The sequence below is a fragment of the Tursiops truncatus genome, chromosome 2 (genome assembly GCF_011762595.2).
Source record: "Tursiops truncatus isolate mTurTru1 chromosome 2, mTurTru1.mat.Y, whole genome shotgun sequence".
Classification (NCBI taxonomy): Eukaryota; Metazoa; Chordata; class Mammalia; order Artiodactyla; family Delphinidae; genus Tursiops; species Tursiops truncatus.
In genome coordinates, this window is record NC_047035.1 from 77,797,386 (window position 1) to 77,817,022 (window position 19,637).

Consider the following 19,637-nt stretch of genomic DNA (forward strand, 5'->3'; position numbering starts at 1 on the left):
TCACAATTTTCCATAGTGTTTAAGCGCACAGCTACTGCAGTTAAGACTTATGAGTTCACTGCCTCCTAGCAGTGATGATAATGGTATTCATATTGTCGAGTCACTATGAAAATTAAGTGGAAAACAAAATCCTTGACAGTGTCTGGCATAAGCACTCCATATATAGTTTCTGGCACTTTCATTATCACTGGCAGAGTACCAATACCTAGTATAAATCCTGTATTGTACATCTGAGTAGAAAGGGACATCAGAAATCCACTCATTCAATTGCACATCCAGGACAATACCTCGCAATGCTGCAAATCCCTATCAAATGATATCTAGCATACGTTCTAATATTTCCAAGGACAGGGAGTTGACCATCTCAAAGGCAACTCATTGCATTGCCGCATCACTCTCGTCGTTAGAAAGCTCTTTCTTCTACTGAGCCCCAAATCTTTCTCCCCCTTTTCCCCTGAACACCTCAAAATAAAGCTATTATCTTTTCAGTGTGACAATTCTTCCAGTATCTGAAGGCTTCTCAGAAGCATTCTAACTCTTCTTTCTAGCTCTGGGGAAGAGGTTGGTACTTTCCACTGCTCACCAGATCTCCCCTGCCTCTAATTGCCATGGCCTGAGGTGTCCTCCTGAAATCAAGTGGGACCTGGAAGGTCTGAGTGGAGAAAATAAATTTCCTTTCAGATCACAAGAGATCTCATGATCTGTTTTCTACCTCCCTTCCCATGACAAGTGAATCCCTGCCCCAGCCCTGCCCTGTGAACATTACCAATGAAATACACACACACACACACACACACACACACACACACACACACACACACACACAGAGAGAAGAGGTTCAATTTATTGATTGCTCTTTGGGAAAGGTTATATAGAACATTATTGGGGTGGAATTAAATTCTAGTTACAGATTCATAAAACATTGCTTTCAACCCAATTAGCTTTTATGAGACTATCAAATCCCCTCTCATCCTCAGAGACAGCAGAGGACCCCAGTCATAGTCTTCATAAATTTGTTGTTTTAAATGATTAAAGCAGACATAATACATAATGCAGTTGATATTAAATATATTGAGAATGACAAATCAGAACTACTTTCACTCTTCAGCATTAACTGGTCATTTATAAATGTTCTGTACATACATTTTTTATTTCAGATTTTCTCCTTAAAGGAACTTGTGAACTGTTCATTATTATCTGCTATTTGTTTGTATACACACATTTTAATTCTTCCAAAATAACATTTAAGATCTTTCTTAAATTGCCTCAGAAATGTTAACCTTTAAGGAACATTCAATTAAAAAAATAAAAGCTCAGGTCTTGACTCTGTAACACACGTTCAGATGTGTCAAGATTTTGTTTCCCTCTGATAAAAGCCTCCAACAATACACAATGCGCCAGCCTCTTCTTTTGCTCAACTCAGAGGAAGTCATATAAAGGAGAAAAAAAAACATGCTTGAAATCACAGTGAGCAAAGGATTTGAGTTAATAATTACATTAAATAACCATAACTTTTTGATTAACTATTCACATTCCACACAGTGGAAATTATCCTTTCCTCCAGATTTTTCACTTACATTTTTAACTTTGCAGAACTACAATAACAAAAAACAACTTACAGACTTGCAGGATGTGTTTTTCTCTTTTAATGCCAAGCACAAAGTGTACATCATAAAATTCATATTTGGTGTTTGGCATTATTTTAATAGGAAAGATCTAGATCACAAATATCTTGCCATAAAAAATTCTACTATAGTAATGAAGAAAACATATCATTACATCATCGGTGACTCCAATACAATATGTGACAGATACGGCACTTTCAATAAATGTTGGAAGACACGCGGGACTTGGGCTAGTCTTAATGTAGATGCAATAAGAAAAGCAGACATTTCCCTCTTTGGCTAGTGCTGTGCTTTTAGGGCAGTTATGCTGCTGATTACCCCAGTGAAGCTCATTTTGAGGAAATTCTCTTTACTTAAGCCAAATCCAACTTACATGCAAGACTGTGGTACAGGGCTTCCCTGGTGGCGCAGTGGCTGAGAGTCCGCCTGCCGATGCAGGGGACGCGGGTTCGTGCCCCGGTCCGGGAGGATCCCACATGCCGCGGAGCGGCTGGGCCCGTGAGCCATGGCCGCTGAGCCTGCGCGTGCGGAGCCTGTGCTCCGCAACGGGAGAGGCCGCAACAGTGAGAGGCCCGCGTACCGCAAAAAAAAAAAGTAAAAAAAGACTGTGGTACAAGCTACTAGAAGAAGATTCCTGCTGCCAACTGAAGTCATCTCTTTTTAACAAAACTGCATGCTCGTGGCAGTCAGAACAAGAGAGATTCGGTGTCTGCTGGTTCTGAGCGTCCCTCCTCCTCTCTAGTGTGGTTTTATATTTTCAGCTCCTTCCCCTTTCTTTTCCTCTCCCCCACCCTCAAAATTCTAGCTTAGCATTTGCATGCTTAATTAAATCCATTCTGCGTTTTATTGTTGGGAGGACGTGGACGATACAAGGATTTAGGGCAGGGGCATACGGTGTATGTGACATGCACAGACTGTGTGTTTGCACAAATTCGCCTAGTGTAGAATCATCAGCAGTGAATTTCAAAGTTTTAAAATTAGACCCAATATTTCGGGTGTTCAAGATGACTTCTGCCTCAAAGTATGGTTCCTATTTATTTGTTAGTAGGGAAAGCACTGGACCAAAACAGAAATAAAATAAAAACAGCCTCTTTAGTTGCATTGGTCCTTTGAATGCTGGAGCCTTCATGGGCAACTGAAACACAAGTCTATGGTGTTTGTTTCCCATGTTACACATGACTTGGCTGGTGAGACTGAGAGGATGCAAGGCAAGAATCGTATCGGGGGTGGGGGGGTTTACATATAAAACCTCAGGCTTGAAGAGAGCAAGTTGTCCAAATCCAAAATGCAGGAAGGTTCACCCACCCTGTGCTTTGGCCATCAGATAAATACTAAATACGCATTGCAAATAACCTAAGTTTAATCAGGGAACAGTAGTTTCCAAATGGTTACAATGTTACATAAGTCCTACCAGCTGTAGGACAGCTAATGCACACAAATACTCTCATTTCTTAACTGGGGGTTCCCATTAGACCCTTCAAGGGCAAAGGAAGAAGGGCTGGTGTATCCCTTACATGTCCTCCCTGACTTTTGACTACTCCTTAGCCAGAGGCAATCTCCTTCCTTTCCTTACTCTCCTCTGCTCTCCAGCTCAATCTCTTATAGATGGCTAAAACAAAAAGACCCCAAATATACTTCTTTCTAGAAAGGAGCAGGCCTAAACGCTCTTATCTTAGCCTGGTCCTTCACTGTCAGGTGCATTCGGCAGAGGCAGAATCTTTACAATACAGGCTTGTGGCTCTCAGAAACATGACACAGGAATAAGGAACTGGGAAAGAGGTGATTATACCCCAGCCTAAAGGAAAGATAATAAGACCTTCTGCTTATAAGGTTTTTGTCTTTTTCCTATTCCTGTGTGGGGGGGGGGGGGGTTCTGAACTACATCTTTTGTCCATCTGAGGGGCCAAGCAGGAGGGGATGTTTTGGTTTCGCTCACTCACTTGGTTCTGAAAATAGGAGTGGTCAATATTTATGTTTTAAGTTTGGTATTGGGTTACAGCTAATTTCCACAGTCACAGTGACTCACAAAGTTAATGATCTTGGGGGGGGGCAATTTCATTTCTCCTCTGTTTCCTTGGGTTCTTTAAATACCAGGAAAAAACTTGCTAAAGCATGGGTCTCACCGTGTTTGGGGGTTGGCCTTTCCAGGCTCTGCACACCTCCCTCCTGAATTTTGCTGGGCCAACTGGTCCTCACCTGTGATCTCTCCCTTCTCTCAATCCTCTAACCTTCCTGCCCTACCAGCCTCCCCCAGAGTCTGAAAGGTCTTCCCCAAATAGGAAACATTTGCATCTGTGGTCAAGTGAGTTACTTTAGAGCCTCTGGCAGGTAGGGGATTAGACGGAAATAGTCACTGAGATCCTAAGAAGGGATGGACTGTGACAGGGAAGAGGAAGGGGGAAAGCAAGCACAGGTTGAAATATCCTAAGGCCAAGGCAGCACTAAAACAGATCTCTTGCCCTCAGAGTAGCCTCTTCCATTAACACTCATTCTGAAGGGAGGTTCTGGTCCCCAGGAGGGCACATGGAAGACCAAGGCAGAACCCTGTCCCTCCAAATGTGCCTCAGGTGGTGTGGGCTTTCCGTACCATCCCGCATGGAAGCAGATACGTTTACATAATAGGAAGTACCCTCTAGCAGAGACTGTGTTTCCTCTGGTGTCTGCAAACGCCCACAGGGACCCATGCACACTCATGCACACAAACTACGCACTAGCAGGCTCCTGGCAGAAGGCAGCTGGTGGTTCTTCTTGCCTCTAGATTTAAGCCAAGTAAGAATCAGGTTGATTTAGGTCTGGTTCTGGGCCCGCCTGGGGGCTTGCACCCCAAGGACAGGCTGGGTAGGCCCGGCTTAATCCAAATCGATGGATATGCAACGACACTGCTTGACACGAGTGACCCTCTTCTTCTTGGTGGGTGGCTGTAGTTCGGGGCAGTTGAGCGTGACCATCATGGTGGTGAACTTCTTGGGCTTGCAGAAGGAACAAGACTGAAAAGAGCCCTCCTCCTTCCGGATGTGCCTGGGGATATAGAAGGAGTTGCACTGGCCGTAGCAGAAACGGTTGATGATGGTGCGGCTGTTGCAGCCCTCCTCGTGGATGGTCTGCTTCAGCGGCTGGGTTTTGCACCAGTCTCGCTTCAGGTATTTGCGCTCCGTCACATGCAGGGCCTCCTGGCTGGACTCCAGCACTTCCTCCCCGGGCACGGTAGTGCCCCGCCCCTGGCCCCGCCCCCGGTTCCTGGAGCCAGGCTGCTGGGGAGACTGAGTCTGCTCCGAGTCATTGTGCTGGGCCTTGTCTGGCGGGGGGATGGCCCCTTGGGACCCCTTCTTTTTCCCTTCAGCAGCCGGCAGCAGGGTCCCCAAGAGGAGAAGCAGGGCTCCCACAGTGTAGGCCGTACGGCTCATGCTAAAGGGGGGAGACACAGAGAGGAGAGACATGAAAAATGGAAAAGATAATTAATGAAAACATTCATAAAACAGCTAATGTTTTATCAGGCACTTGCTAAACACTCGACGTAAACGATTTCATTGCCTCTCACGGTATCTTCGTGCATTAGGTATTGTTATTCTCGTTACCCTCTGGGCCATTAAGCCATGAAGTAGCTTGCCCAGGGTCAGCCAGTGAATGAGCCAAGACGTGAGCTCTGTCACTTGTCCTCCCAGGGGAATTGCTTCCTGACACCAACTACGTTTGACTTTGTATTATGGTCCCTTAACTGTATTCATTCTTTTTTTCTTTTAATTGAAGGATAGTTGATTTATAATGTGTTAGTTTCAGGTGTACAGCACAGTGATACAGTTATACATATATATATATTTATTCTTTTTCAGATTCTTTTCCATTATAGGTTATTACAAGATACTGAATACAGTTAGGGTCCTTGTTGTTTATTTTATATACAGTTATTCATTCTTGTACTTGACAATATTTGGTTAAGTTCCTACTACGTAAATAGATGAATTAGCCTCGCCAGCCAGAGGGCTCATCTGACAGGAAAGGGTCTCACTATTTCTCCCTGACTGGCCTGAGCCCTTCCTGAGTTCGCTTGATTGGATGCTTTGAGATGTTCAGTGTTATCAGGCATCGGAAGGAGATGTGTGGAGGCCAGAAAGAGGAAGAATCCTTCCCAGGAAGAGCACTAGACGAAAAGTCAAGACTCAGCTTCTAGTCGAAGTCCTAGGATAACAGCTTGCTTTCTGACCTAGAGAAAATTTCACTTTACCTTTTAATAAATGACTTTATTTAAGCAAAGATACAAACACCTCATATCCCTAGATATGTTGTTCAGATCAAAATTGATGTAAAACTGAAAGCAATTAGAAAACTAACTAAATATGGTGGTACTGCAGACAGAACAAATTACTTTACCAGAAAGATGACGTAATTCATAAGATTCCTGGATCACTCATTCTCATTTTTAAACTGGGCACAGATATTCATTATATCATTCTTAATACCACGATACACATTGTTCTACTTTTATTTATTTATTTTAATTAATTAATTAATTTATTTTTGGCTGTGTTGGATCTTTATTTCTGTGCGAGGGCTTTCTCCAGTTGCGGCGAGCGGGGGCCACTCTTCATCGCAGTGCGCGGGCCTCTCACTATCACGGCCTCTCCCGTTGCGGAGCACAGGCTCCAGACGCGCAGGCTCAGCGGCCATGGCTCACGGGCCCAGCCGCTCCGCGGCATGTGGGAACTTCCCGGACCGGAGCACGAACCCGTGTCCCCTGCATCGGCAGGCGGACTCTCAACCACTGCGCCACCAGGGAAGCCCATCTACTTTTAAAATAATGAAGTACGTCCTTCACATATGTGTGTGTGTGTATATAGAATTTAGAAGGTAGAAAATGGACACAAGAGAACAGGTATGTGCAAATATTTACATTAGTAAGTGCCACAGACATGTTGAATAAGTTAATGATAATGAATTATTGTGGATGGGTCTGGAGTTAGATATGGGTCAGTAGGAGCAATGGCATATGAACAATGGCAAAAAAAAATGAAATAAGGGGAGTGGAGGCAAAGGGAAAACTGACAAAAAAAACCGGAAAGTTGGGGCTTCCCTGGTGGCGCAGTGGTTGAGAGTCTGCCTGCCAATGCAGGGGACACGGGTTCGTGCCTCGGTCTGGGAGGATCCCACATGCCGCGGAGCGGCTGGGCCCGTGAACCATGGCCGCTGAGCCTGCGCGTCTGGAGCCTGTGCTCCGCAACGGGAGAGGCCACAACAGTGAGAGGCCCGCGTACAGCAAAAAAAAAAAAAAAAAAGACGGTGCAAGAGAGAAGCATCAGCGTCCTAAGATTCTCCTGGGACAGTGGTTCTCAAACCTGAGTGTGCAGACAATCACCTGGGGATATTGATAAAATGCAGATTATCATTCAGTAGGTCTGCCTTTCTAATAAGCTTTGAGCTGCAACACCTGTAGCACCTGCAGCCGTGGGGCACAGAGGGAGCTGTGAAAATGTGGAGGGATTTTCTTCTCAATGAGCAGTTTCAAATTCCCAGCCTCCCTCCTCAGGCCATCACACCAAGTCTGACCTGAATCCAGAGGTTTCCCCTGTCTTCCACGTCCACCACAGTTCTGAACCCGAGGACACAGCTGTGAAGTACCCACGTCCCTGCTCTCTTCTGTCCACCAGTGTGACACATGATAACCACTAAATGCAATTTAACAGTAACCTCACCGTGGCCCCCAAGGAGCTATCCAAGTTGGTATTAGTAGCTGGAGCAGTTACTTTTCAAAGACAAAGGCAGGGTGGAATCTGCATTCTCTAAAGGGCAGCCCCTGTAAGTAGATACCATGCAACCCTAAGGATAATGTCCAATTAAGATAATTAAATATTAAATTCAACATATTCTTAAATGGCACCATCTTTTAGACATTAACCTAGTACTTTTGGGCAAGTTCAAGTTTGGAGCTGATAATGTGACATTTAGCTCCTGCTCTGACTCCCTGGCTTCGGTCAGTTTATGTTACAGCATTTTTGTTCTTTAAACAGAGCATTTTTTGCCTCAACAACAGCAACAAATTAATTTCCTTGTTTTGTCTTTAAAACACCACTTATAAAACAGTGCTGATTTTCTCCAGAGAGTAGAACAACTTGAGCCATGACGGACCAGTCTCCTGGGCAAATATCTTGTGAATTCAAGAAGCTTTCACAAGTTTCTGTTTTTATTCAATTCCAGGCCACGATCTAAATTAAAATTCACTCTCTGCCCATTTCCAAGAGGAACACATAAGACAGCCCTAGGCCACCACCCACCATCTTCCCCATCCCTCCTAAAAATGGCCTCCAGAACAATCCAAGATTTCAGAGCCAACATCACAGAGGCCAATCTGAGACTTGACTGGGAAGGTATATTGACTGCATGGGAGAGATTCAAGTCATGGGGCCAGCCATACCCACAAACATCTATCCAAAAAAATGCAATTTTCTTTCTCTACACCACTTAAGGACCTCCTTTATACTCAGCTTTCCCTATCTGGCATTTCCCATCTGTCATTAAATAAATATCAAGTCTGAGAGTCATGAGGGCTTTTTCATCACCTCTTCCTCCATGCCTGGCAGAGTAGATGCTCTTTTGTTCAATGAATGATTGTCGTGGACCACACTGACCGACAGAGTTTCTGTTCTTTGCATTTAAAATGTCTTCACACATGCTGAAGATCAGCAGAGTCTAGCCTATAGGGAGCTTCTTAATGCTTCTCTTCCTTTTTCCAAGAAAACTCCAAATACCTATTTCTTTTTACGTGGTCCCATGGAGAACACTATAGGGTTTATATTTCCAATTAAAGCCATTGTATTCTCTCACTTCGTCCCAGCTTACACTTCCCCCTCCCCGTGTCCTCAGGTCCATTCTCTACGTCTGCATCTTTTTTCCAGTCCTGTCCCTAGGTTCTTCAGAACCATTTTTTTTTTAGAGAGAGAGACAGTGGCATGGACATATATACACTACCAAATGTAAAATAGATAGCTAGTGGGAAGCAGCCACATCTCACAGGGAGATCAGCTCGGTGCTTTGTGACCACCTAGGGAGGGTGGGAGGGAGACGCAAGAGGGAGGGGATATGGGGATATATGTATATGTATAGTGGTCACTTTGTTATACAGCAGAAACTAACACACCATTGTAAAGCAATTATACTCCAATAAAGATGTTAAAAAAAAAAGCCATTGTATTCACTCTGAAAGAAACCAACAATAAAGCAGTAAATTCAAAATTAGTCAACTGTGGTTTTCTGTTTTAATTTGGACTGACTTCCTGTTCCTATGGGAGTGTGCAAATCCCATGAGAAAAAGGGGTCTAGAGTGACACTTTTTTTTTTTTAGAGTGACAGACTTTTTAAGAAAAGTAAATTTTTCTCAAAATTTATTAGGTGTGAAAAATATTATGAAATGGCTTTTCATTTTCAAAAAGCCTACTCTTTAAATATCTTCAGCTTTTGAGTTCTTAAATCTTATAACTAGTTATTTGGAGAGAGGAAAAAAACAACCTTAGGGGGCTTCCCTGGTGGCGCAGTGGTTGGGAGTCCGTCTGCCGATGCAGGGGACACGGGTTTGTGCCCCGGTCCGGGAGGATCCCACATGCCGCGGAGCGGCTGGGCCCATGAGCCATGGCTGCTGAGCCTGCGCGTCTGGAGCCTGTGCTCCGCAACGGGAGAGGCCACGACAGTGAGAGGCCCACGTACCGCAAAAAAAACAAAAACAAAAACAAAAACCTTAGGAATCTCAATCAACAGAGACCTCAGCTTCTTAGAGAACAGCAGTGCTCTGAAGGACTCTGCATATCCCACACAAGTAAGAGGGAGGGGGATGAGAAATAGAACCGGTTCTAGAACCAGGGCTCTGTCAAGTCACTGTGGTCAGTCACCCAACCTCCTCCACACCAAAATGATCTTGATTACTCATTGAAGGAAATAGGGCCGTTGTGTTCTTGAAATCCCAATTGTCTTGCCACCAAATAATTTTCACTCTGTAAATATCACAGACATGGAGGAAACCAAGAAAATGTAAGTTCCTTAGGTATAATTCTTTTTCCCATCAACACCTAGCAAAGTGCCTCGTTATCAAAAATGAATCCAAAGGCTAATCCAGATTTAGGTCTTACGAATTACCATCCATTATCCAAACGAGAGCTGAAAACAGTTCTGGTAATTTGCATTCATGAAATGACCCACTCACATTATTAAATGAAAGCTGCATCTCACGGACCCAGAGCGCATCAGACACCCACAAAGACCTCCCTTTATTTTCCTTTGCAGACAATATTCTTTTCAAATGCTACCTCAGCTTCCCCTTAATGTATTTCTGCTTCTCCAACTAACGTGATCAAATTGTCATGATGAGTTTCTCTGCAACTGTTTCCCACCAGCAAGACCCACCCACCCCTATCTTTTTTCTTCCTTTACCACTGTTCTCCCCTCTAATCCATTTGTCCCAGAGGACGTAGATACTCTCAGAGCATGTCTCCTCTATCTGATGCTTTCCTTCAGGTTGCCCCAAGTGATCAACAGCGAACATCTGCACAAAAATACGCCCTATCAGCCACCCTCTGTCCTGTGCAGGTCATGGTGATTTATTCCAATCTTCGCCAGGCTGTGAGAACACAATCATGGAATTCTGGGGAATCAGAAATAAAAGTGTTACGTGTAACCTGTTTCTAATATGCTCGATGTCTTTGGGAAAGTTTAGGCCAGCTCCTTTCAGCGCTCTTCTTGCCGTATTTCTCATTTTCGCTAAGCAACCTGCTTGTATTCAGTTAAATGGAGTGCTGAGTGGGATAAACAGTGAGGAGACAATGACCAGCAAGCCAAACGTCTGTGGCTGATCAATTCCTCTTGATGAATTGAATTTTAGAAAGCTATTCAACAGGCATGCCATCAAATTATTCCCCAGTATTAAAAAAATAATGGAAGTGACAGCACAGGCTCTAAGTGCAGGCCAGGTTTTAGAAGACCCTATTCCTATTTCTCAGAACTAAATCTTTGAGAAGGGCAAAGGTTGTTTTTAAATTGGATCTTTAATTTTTAAAAAGGCAGTCAACTTTTAGAAATTGAGCAGATATTCTTAAGAATATCCTGCATTGGGCTTCCCTGGTGGCGCAGTGGCTGGGAATCTGCCTGCCAATGCAGGGGACACGGGTTCGAGCCCTGGTCTGGGAAGATCCCACATGCCACAGAGCAATGAAGCCCGTGAGCTACAACTACTGAGCCTGCATGTCTGGAGCCTGTGCTCTGCAACGGGAGAGGCCGCGACAGTGAGAGGCCCGCACACCGCGATGAAGAGTGGCCGCCGCTTGCCGCAACTAGAGAAATCCCTCGCACAGAAATGAAGACTCAACACAGCCATAAATAAATAAACAAATAAATAAATTAAAAAAATAAAAGAATATACTGCATTGATTTTTTTGTTTTCAGACAATTTGCACCAAAGGCAAACTAGTAGAGGATAAAGTCTCATCCTGTATGTATTGCAAGTACCCTAACTGCAACCTCCCTATTCTGAAGACCATTCAGGCTAAGTCAGGCTTGGGCCCAACATCATATAGGGCAGGGAGGAGACCACCTAGTAGTTAAGTATCTCAGGAGCTCTCAAGGCTCATCCGAAGATTTTTTTGGTGAAGGTAATGATGGTACACAATTCTTGTGGTCAAAAGGAGACAAGTTAGAAAGTAATAAATGTTAAATGTTCACTGAGCAGCACTATTGAGAGTCAGTCAAGCCATAGGTTCTATATTGTAGTGAAAGATGTGTGTTGGTCCCTGTGTGAGTGGGATTTGTGATTTCATTTCAGAACCACCTTGTGGTACACGCTGATGTCCTATAATGTTACTGCCTCTCCCAATACCACCACTAAGAGCCACCTCTATTTTTTAAACCCTATGCCAGGCATTATGCTCAATTCTGACTGAATTTTATAATTGATTTTTCACAACAAAATATGAGGTAGACAATATCATCTTCCTTTTACGGATGATCAGGGAATTCAGACTCTGAAAAGTTAGGAATTTGTCCAAGGTCACACAGCCCCTCATGGGAAAGACAGGGTTTGAGCCCCATTCTCCCTAGCCCCCAAACACATGTCCTTAACCACTATTCTATGGACACTCAGCACGGTATTTAATAAGGGACACATGGACTTGTTTCTAATGCAATCAAATTTGAACAATATTGTGACTCAAATAATTCTCTATTTTGTTCACATGTAAAGAAAAAAACCTTTCTGGTCCCAGGAATTATTGTTGTACTTTGCATTTCTAAGAGCATATGTTAAAACTAAAGACAATTCCTTGCAGATGTAAGACATAGGCTGATAACACTGGCCTGATTTGTGCTTTCAGTTGGATGCTACAGTCACCTCCCCTACCTCCCCCACTCCTTTTACATAAAAGGTTTAGGTTTTCCCGTCTGTCCTACACTCTATTCTGCACAGCTTTGCTGCTCCACAGCTTTGTTGCTGACAAGCATTTCTTGGGAGCTGGGTTTGTGGCATAAAATTTCGTGGCATTGTATCACTTTTAACACTTAAACCTTAAGATTAGGGCTTCAGTTTAGAAGACAAGGCAGGCAGCTCTCATTCAGAAAGGTGAGGATGTAATAGGTTTCTGTTCTCCCCTGTGTAACCATTCACACAAGTCTATGTTAGCCAACTTGGATTTCCCATAGATCGTGCATGGGTTACCAAAACATTTCACTCAAAAGGAACTTTTAAGAAAATAGGAAACCTGTGAAATTACAAAGTTTACAAAACACTTTAATTCCTACAATGACCTGGGGGTTAAACACACACACACAGCCCTACACACAGCAACTAAGTTCTAAAGAGCCCTTAAATAATTAGTTAATACTAACAATTTGGAGTGTGCAATTTATCCAGTGATGGTAATCAAATCGCCTACCACTGTAGGCTGCAGTGTGCCCGGGAGGAGATGAGAATCTGTAATTTTGTTTAATATTCTTCTTTCCCTCCTTGCTTTGAAAAGTCCATCCTTTTAAGTCCTGCATCCCAGAAAGAGAGACAGAGAGAGACAGAGAGACAGAGAGAGAGAGAGACAGAGAGAGAGACAGAGAGAGAGAGAGAGAGAGAGAGAGAGAGAGAGAGAGAGAGAGAGAGAGAGAGAGAGAGAGAGAGAGAGAGAGAAGGGAGGGAAGAAAGAAAGAAAGAAAGAAAGAAAGAAAGAAAGAAAGAAAAAAAAAAGAAAAAAAAAAATAAACAAAAAAAAAAAAAAAAGAAGAAAATAAAGAAAGAAAGAAAAAGAAAAAGAGGGTGCTGGAAAGTGGAAAGCCCTGGGTGAAAGAAGACTCCTCACCCTGAGTTCAGGGTTATCTTAACCTCTTCTCCGCTATTTATTTAACTTGTATGTACAGCCAAAAGGAAGCCACTACTCTGGGGTCCCTGGGACAGCTTAAGTCCCTGGTGACCCACTTAACACAGTAGATTGTTTTAATCAACTCGTGTCCTGGCACCATCTCGAAGGGGAACATAAACAGACGCGCACACCGCTTGGATCTGCTCTTTCCAGCGGGAGATCCAATTACCTACCGATGGTCGCCTCTCTGCCCTTGTAACATTTAATAAGAGATTTTTAACCCCTAACTTCGAGGCTATATTTCTGTCTAAAAGAGGAGAAAGCGCACCCAGATTTGACTGGGGAGCCAGCTCTGGGCGCGCTGGAAGGGCTTCACTGGAGAGGCTCCTGTCTGCCCCCTGCCTCGCCCGGGGGGCCATCACCAGAGCCCTGCGCGGGGAAACGCCAGGCTGGGGCGCCCCCAAGGCAGAGCTGGGATCCGAAGACAATGCCAAGCCAGAGCGGTGGCGCGTCTGTTCTTCCTAAGCCAGAAATCTACGAGTAACTCCGGCCGTCAAGGTGACGGCCCCGACACCCCACCGCCCGCCTGCCTTGCTCCGTGAGCTGCAGAGGGGTCAGCAAAGTGGCGGGGGAGGACGAGGGATGACCTGGGCGTCCAAGCCCAGGGACCAGCCTCCCGCCGCCAGTCCCGCCTAGTCCGTCTCTAGGAAGGCGCGGCGAGGTGAGGCAGGGGCCTCTCGGACACAAATTAAAGGGTACCCGCACAAGTGGGACCCGGCGAGTTGTCACTGCCCATTGCCCGGACGTCCGCAGTTCAGCCGAGAAGCGCATGGGGCAGGGAGAAGCCTAGAAGAGGAAACAGCGCGCACAAGCGCGCAGTGTGTGCGGTGTTTGCTATGTGAGCACCGCGGGCTCGCGGGACTAGGCGTCCGGGACCGCGCACCTCACTTCAGCTGTCCAGTTACCTGACCCTTGGGTTTCCGCCACGGCGGAACTCCGCAGCTCCGCTGTTGCATGAGTCTCCATCTTGGGGAGAGGCAAATGCATCGCTGATTCTCAGGATCCACCACCTCAGGGCAGGATCACTCACGGCCCTCCGACGTGCGCGCCCCGAAAGTCCCCAGACCCAGCGCCCCGCCTCAAACAAATGGGACCCTCTCATTGCAACCTGCCCCGGTGTTTGCGGTCGAGCTGAAGGTCCCCGCAGCGCCTCACTGCTCCCGCTCGCTCATTATCCCTCTGCTCCTGCGCTCTGGAGTCACGGACTCTGCGCCCTCACCCAGCGGACGCGACTGGCAAGCGCGGCTGCCAAACACACCAGGAGCGTTATTAGCGGAGCTCCGGGAGGTGGAACTGGGATGCGGGGCTCTTGCTCTTGACATCCTCTTTCCCAGTCTTGCCCTGCAGACCGCGCAAGGTGAGGTCATGGCAGCCAAGACCTTGGCACGAAAGACCCCGCGATGGTTCTTCAGGCCTCGGCCTGCGCTCACGAAGGGCTACGGCAAGTCTGCACGGAGCGAGACGCGGCAGTCGTTTGCCGACACACACACACACACACACACACACACACACACACACACACACACACACACACACACACACACACACACACACACACACACACACACACACACACACACACACACACACACACACACACACACACACACACACACACACACACACACACACACACACACACACACACACACACACACACACACACGCCCGCGCCTCCGCGCTCACCTGTCAGTGCTGCGGGCCTTCGGGCCTGCGCTCTCGACGCGTGGCGCGGTGTGCGGCCGCGGCACGAGCCGCCCGGGCTCGGCGCGGGGTCAGCGGGACAGAGAGCACCGCTCTTGCTGCACACTAGGTCGCCCGATCCGCGGAGGGCGCACCGAGTGCGGGGCATCGCGCCGTCTCCCGTTTAAATGCCGGCGGCGGAGCGCGGCGCCCGGGGCCGCGCCTCTCCATTGGCCAGGCGCCGCCGCCGCCGCGGGACCCGCTATCCGCCCCCTTTCCCGGTACTGCCCCCGCCCCCCGCACCCCTCCTGCCTCCCCGCGGGGTCCCCTCTCCGCCTGCCTCGCCTCTTTGTCTGCTCCCCCCGCCCAGGCCGGCTGGGAGAGGTCACCCCAGGGAACCGCGCCTGGAATGCACAGCAAATCACATTTTCCGCTCCCGTTGGAGGGGGAAGCGCGGGAGGAAATCCCCCCGGCTCCCGGCCCCTCATTCCTCCTCTGCCCCAGGCCTGGGCTTTTCCTCTCGCCGGCTCCGCTCCGCCTGCGTCGGCCCCGCGACGCTCTCGGTCCCGGAGACTGCCCCGGGAAGAGCAAGACCTCCGTGGGATCGCGACCAATTAGGCGATCCTTTCCCCGTGGACGGAGCGGGACTGCAAGGCGCTCTGGTTGAGCGGTCGCCGCGGCTCTGGTGCGGCTCCGCCCGAGGCCCCCAACTTCGAGGGCGCTGACCCCTGCGCCCCCGTTAACCCCGGCGGGCTCGCCGGCCGCCAGCAGGAGCCTGTCGCCAATATGACACCCTCCTCTCCTGCTTATGTGTAAAGCCCGCCACGGGTTCTTTCAGCCCAGATGCCGGCGGCCTCGGGTGTGAGTGTACAGGAGGGAGTAACGAGGGGCAGAATAAACCTAAAAGGACCCTAAAAAATCTAAGATGGAAAATCAAGCTTTCCATTCCTGAGCCATTTTTAAAAGGGAGAGAACAGTCGCTAGGAGAGAAGAGGTTTTCCGTAGCATGTTAAAGTTTAATAAATCAAGAAAATAAAACCTCAGACGAGGAAATAACTTCCCAGAAATGGAAGACAAAAACTTACGTATGTGAAAAACCCATGTCACATTCTGTGTTCATTCCTGAGAACCCGATAAGAGTGGGAACATACCAAGCGCAGAAATATTTTTGAGAGATGAGCGAACACTTTTCATTTGTTCTCTTAGCTTGGAAATTGGTTCCTCAAAGAGGCTGTAAAGTTTTGTGGTGTGGAAGTTAGAGTCCGTGCAAAAATCAACTCGGCTGCAAGGTCTGCAGACCAGCTCCATCAGCGAGGTCAGATGATGACTTTGAAAATCATCTGTTACAGAAGGAGATTTGAAGGTGTTTGTACTGACTACAGCAAAATAAACAAGGCAATGAAAGCCATCCAAAGGCACTTATGAGACATTCGTGATTTAAGTATTTGGCTTAAGAAAACAAAACAAAACCCCCAAACAGTGTGGTTTTTTGTTTTGTTTTTGTTTTTCTCTCTAGGCAGGCATTAGGGGGAGGGGGCAAGAAATATTGAACTTCTACTAGATACTGCTAGGAACTTGAAATCAATTTTTCCAAATAAATCAAACAAGAAGGAAGTCTGCATTAAATCAATATCTAGAGAATCTTCATCATCTGAATGTTTTGTTTGTGCAAACAGCAGTTTCTATCCATGAACTCAGTGCTGCACTTTAAATGTTTTCGATAATTTTTTGTTAAATCATCCCGTGAGCCACAGTTTGTAGTTGCCTGCGAGATGCAAACATTCAGTAGGGCTCAAAAGACTTATCTTGGTCAAGTGGGCTGCAGGAGAGATACACAGTCAGAAATACACAAAATACTTACGCAATTAACAGCCCAGCCAAAGTGCACCACCAAGTCCTAGGAGCCAGCTGTTCTCTCCCTGTGTAAACTATTCCGCCAAAGAAAAGGAAGCATATTTTACAAATTCGTTAACTTCTTCTAATTTAAAATCAATGCTTCAGTCATGTTTTTTCCAAAACTCATATGAACTGCTCCAAATAAAAATACAAAGAGACAAGCGCTTACCTCCTATATCGGAAGTAATTGTTTAAGAGCTCCGAGCCTGTGGTTTTATATATCCCATCTTTTTCTCACCATCTCTATCTAGTAAATGTTGTTCATCTTTAGGATCCCTCCTCAGGAGGCTTCTCAGACCACACTCCCTACAGTAGAAACATCCCGACCCCCATCCCACCAGCCCACAGCTCTCTGCCCCATTTCACTGCATCTTTTTTCTTCATTGTCACTTATCTCTCCCTGCCACTAGAATGTAAGCTTCATGAGGGTGGGCACTTTGTCAATGTTGGTCACTTTGATTACACGAGTGTATAGAATACAGAAGTATCTAACACAGAATTGGGATTCAATAACTAGCTGTAGATTGGAAATATTCAGCACATGCTCACTCGGTAAGATTATCAGCTGAGCCAATGTTGAGGATATAACCATCATGCAGATGGTAAAGACAGGCCCTCATCTCGCCGTTTATAGTCTAGTATGTTGGTAAATATTTATCAAGTTTTCTGCCTCACATTTGTGTTTCCACAGCTGTCAACCAGTCATTGCAAACCATTATCCACTCAGGATGAAGGCATAAGAGTAAAAACTCTTCAGACCTCTTTAACCATAATTACATAATTGAAACCTGCTCTTAGTAAGAGGGAAGAAGTAGAATGACTCCATGTAGGCAAACTTAAAATCTGAAATCTGAGATGCCTAAAAAATAATCACTAAATGATAAATTTCACTTACGGAAACCACTTTCAAATTAATTTGAGGCTCTTGTGAGAAGCGTTGATGCTACTGGCTTGTAAAAGGAAAGTCCATTTCTCTTGTTTTGCTCTCCTATCTAAATATAAAAAGTGTTTCTCTCCATCTAACTCACAAGATGCTAAAAGGGGGCTACTCTAAAGATCTGGAGAAGAAATTTGAAGGCCTTTGTAGGGAAGTTTTCTCTTAGATCTGCAAAAGCTATTTATGCCCGTTCCCTCAATTGCAGAGACCGTGTATGCCGTCTTGCATTGACCTAAAAAAAGAATAAAGATCTTTACCCATTTGGAACTGATCTTGTATGGTCCTCTTTAAAAAAAAAAATGTGATAATGAACTTGACAATGATTAAGAAAAAAGATATTTGCAATGGTCAAATAACAGTTAAATGATTCATATCCAAAATGGGTCCCTCTTATAAATTAACAAGAAAAAAACTCCACAAATAACTGTAGGAGTTGGCAAAGCACATGACCAGGCATTTCACAAAAGAAGAAACCTGAATAGCCAATGAACGTGAAAAGGTGCTAGATTATATTAGTAAATAGTGAAATGCAAACAGAAATAAGAAGGTACGCCTGCTTATCAAGCAGATGAGCAAAGATTTAAGTCTGTCTGTATCTAGCATTGAAAAGAGTATGGAGAAGCAGGTAATTAAATGCATTGACAATGAGACTGTAAATTGGTACAACCATTTCAGAGAGTAATTTTTCAAAATGTGATAAAATTAAACATGTACCTAGTATACCATCCAGCCATTCCACTTCTAGGCAAAACACCTTATAAGAATCTGAGCACGTGTATGAAGGATAGAAACTTGTGTGAGCACTTCTACTGTGGTTTGTTTATAACAGTCTTAGTTCCAATTAACAGGAGTAGGAGAAGGCATAAGAAATCATTTTATTTATATAATAAAATGCTATACAGTTACTAACAGGAATGGACTAGAGTCTTCTGTTTCAACACACAGCTCAAAAACTTAGTGATATTTGCAAAAATAAAAGCAAGTTGTAAAATGATACAAGCAGTATGACACCATTATGTATATTTTATAATAAACATATAAAACAATAGTATAAATTGTTTATGGAAACATATGTGTTCATGTAAATATATAAATAGTGGATTGGAAACCAGACCCTTGACGGTGCCCACCAGAATGGAGTAGGGGATGGGGTTGGACTGGGGATAGAAGACAAAAGAGATTGTAATTTTATAATGCTTTTGAAAATTTTATTTCTTAAAAAATCTCAAAACTAATATGACAAAACGTTGACAACTTTCATCTCTGGGTGGGGGTATGTGGATATCTGTTAGATTATTCTCTTTACATTTTGGTTATTTTTAAAATTTTCTCAGAGTTAAAAGAAAAACGGATCTGATCTTTCTATCATGATTTCAAGAGCGACTTTGATGCTCATTTGGGCGCTGAGGACTTTTCCTTCCTGCGTGTCCTCTGTAACCAGCTCTAATCAAGGTAGGCAGGCTTTCAGAACACATACAAGCCCTTACTGGGGTCTGTATGTCTGCAGATCTGTCTAAGGGTCAACTCCTGACTAGTCACCTTGCTCTTTACACATAAGCAGTAGAACGTTTACCCGTTGTCTGTATATAAAAAAATGCGTTTGAAAGTTCTGAACAATGCTGCCAAATGCAAGCATTATGAAATGGCTGAAGCATGCAAATTTCAATACAGTTTGGATCTAATTCTACGCAAGTATTTATTGTGCACATTACATGTGCAGTGCAGTATATAAAAGACGAAAGCATAAAAGTCCTTCCCAGACAATATGCAGGCACGGTGGAAAACACACTGAACTGGGAATCAGAAAAATCAGAATGTCCTGACTCCTCCTCATAGGAACCGAGTGCCCCTGAGTTAGATATTTAAACCCTCTACCTAAATTCAATCATCTGTGTTACAAGAATGGGAATAATACCTACCTCTGGGTGGATGATGGAACTAAGTAAAATAAGCTCCATGAAAGTGCCAGACATGTAACAGACACGTAATAAACGTGTCTGTATGGATGTTAGAGTTCAATTGGGAGCTCAACCAAGACAATGAAAGTATAATAGTATGGGTCGTGTCTTATGAATCTTAATTTCACAGTGCATAACACAATGGATGCCACATGGTAGGTGGTTG

General features: G+C 45.1%; 1 protein-coding gene across 2 annotated transcripts; it reads right to left on the bottom strand.

The window, feature by feature from the left end:
• Positions 1-824: 824 nt before the first annotated feature.
• On the bottom strand, positions 825-14,850 carry GREM1 (gremlin 1, DAN family BMP antagonist). Of its 2 annotated transcripts, none has more exons than XM_033851419.2 (2): positions 14,684-14,850; positions 825-5,030 (listed from the first exon to the last, which is right to left on the bottom strand). In XM_033851419.2, the coding sequence occupies exon 2, from the start codon at positions 5,027-5,029 to the stop codon at positions 4,475-4,477; it is 555 nt and encodes a 184-aa protein (XP_033707310.1). In that variant the 5' UTR covers position 5,030; positions 14,684-14,850; the 3' UTR covers positions 825-4,474. The 2 variants fall into 2 exon arrangements, with proteins under 2 accessions (XP_033707310.1, XP_033707308.1); XM_033851417.2 differs by lacking the exon at positions 14,684-14,850 and adding an exon at positions 13,903-14,334.
• Positions 14,851-19,637: the final 4,787 nt, after the last annotated feature.

Bases quoted from the DNA above. Each gene is read 5' to 3' on its own strand.
- GREM1 (XM_033851417.2), bottom strand. From the start codon at position 14,099: ATGAGAGGGTCCCATTTGTTTGAGGCGGGGCGCTGGGTCTGGGGACTT. The intron at 5,031-13,902 runs GTAACTGGACAG...TCCCCCCTTTAG, and splicing joins GGCGGAAACCCAAGGGTCAG to CATGAGCCGTACGGCCTACA.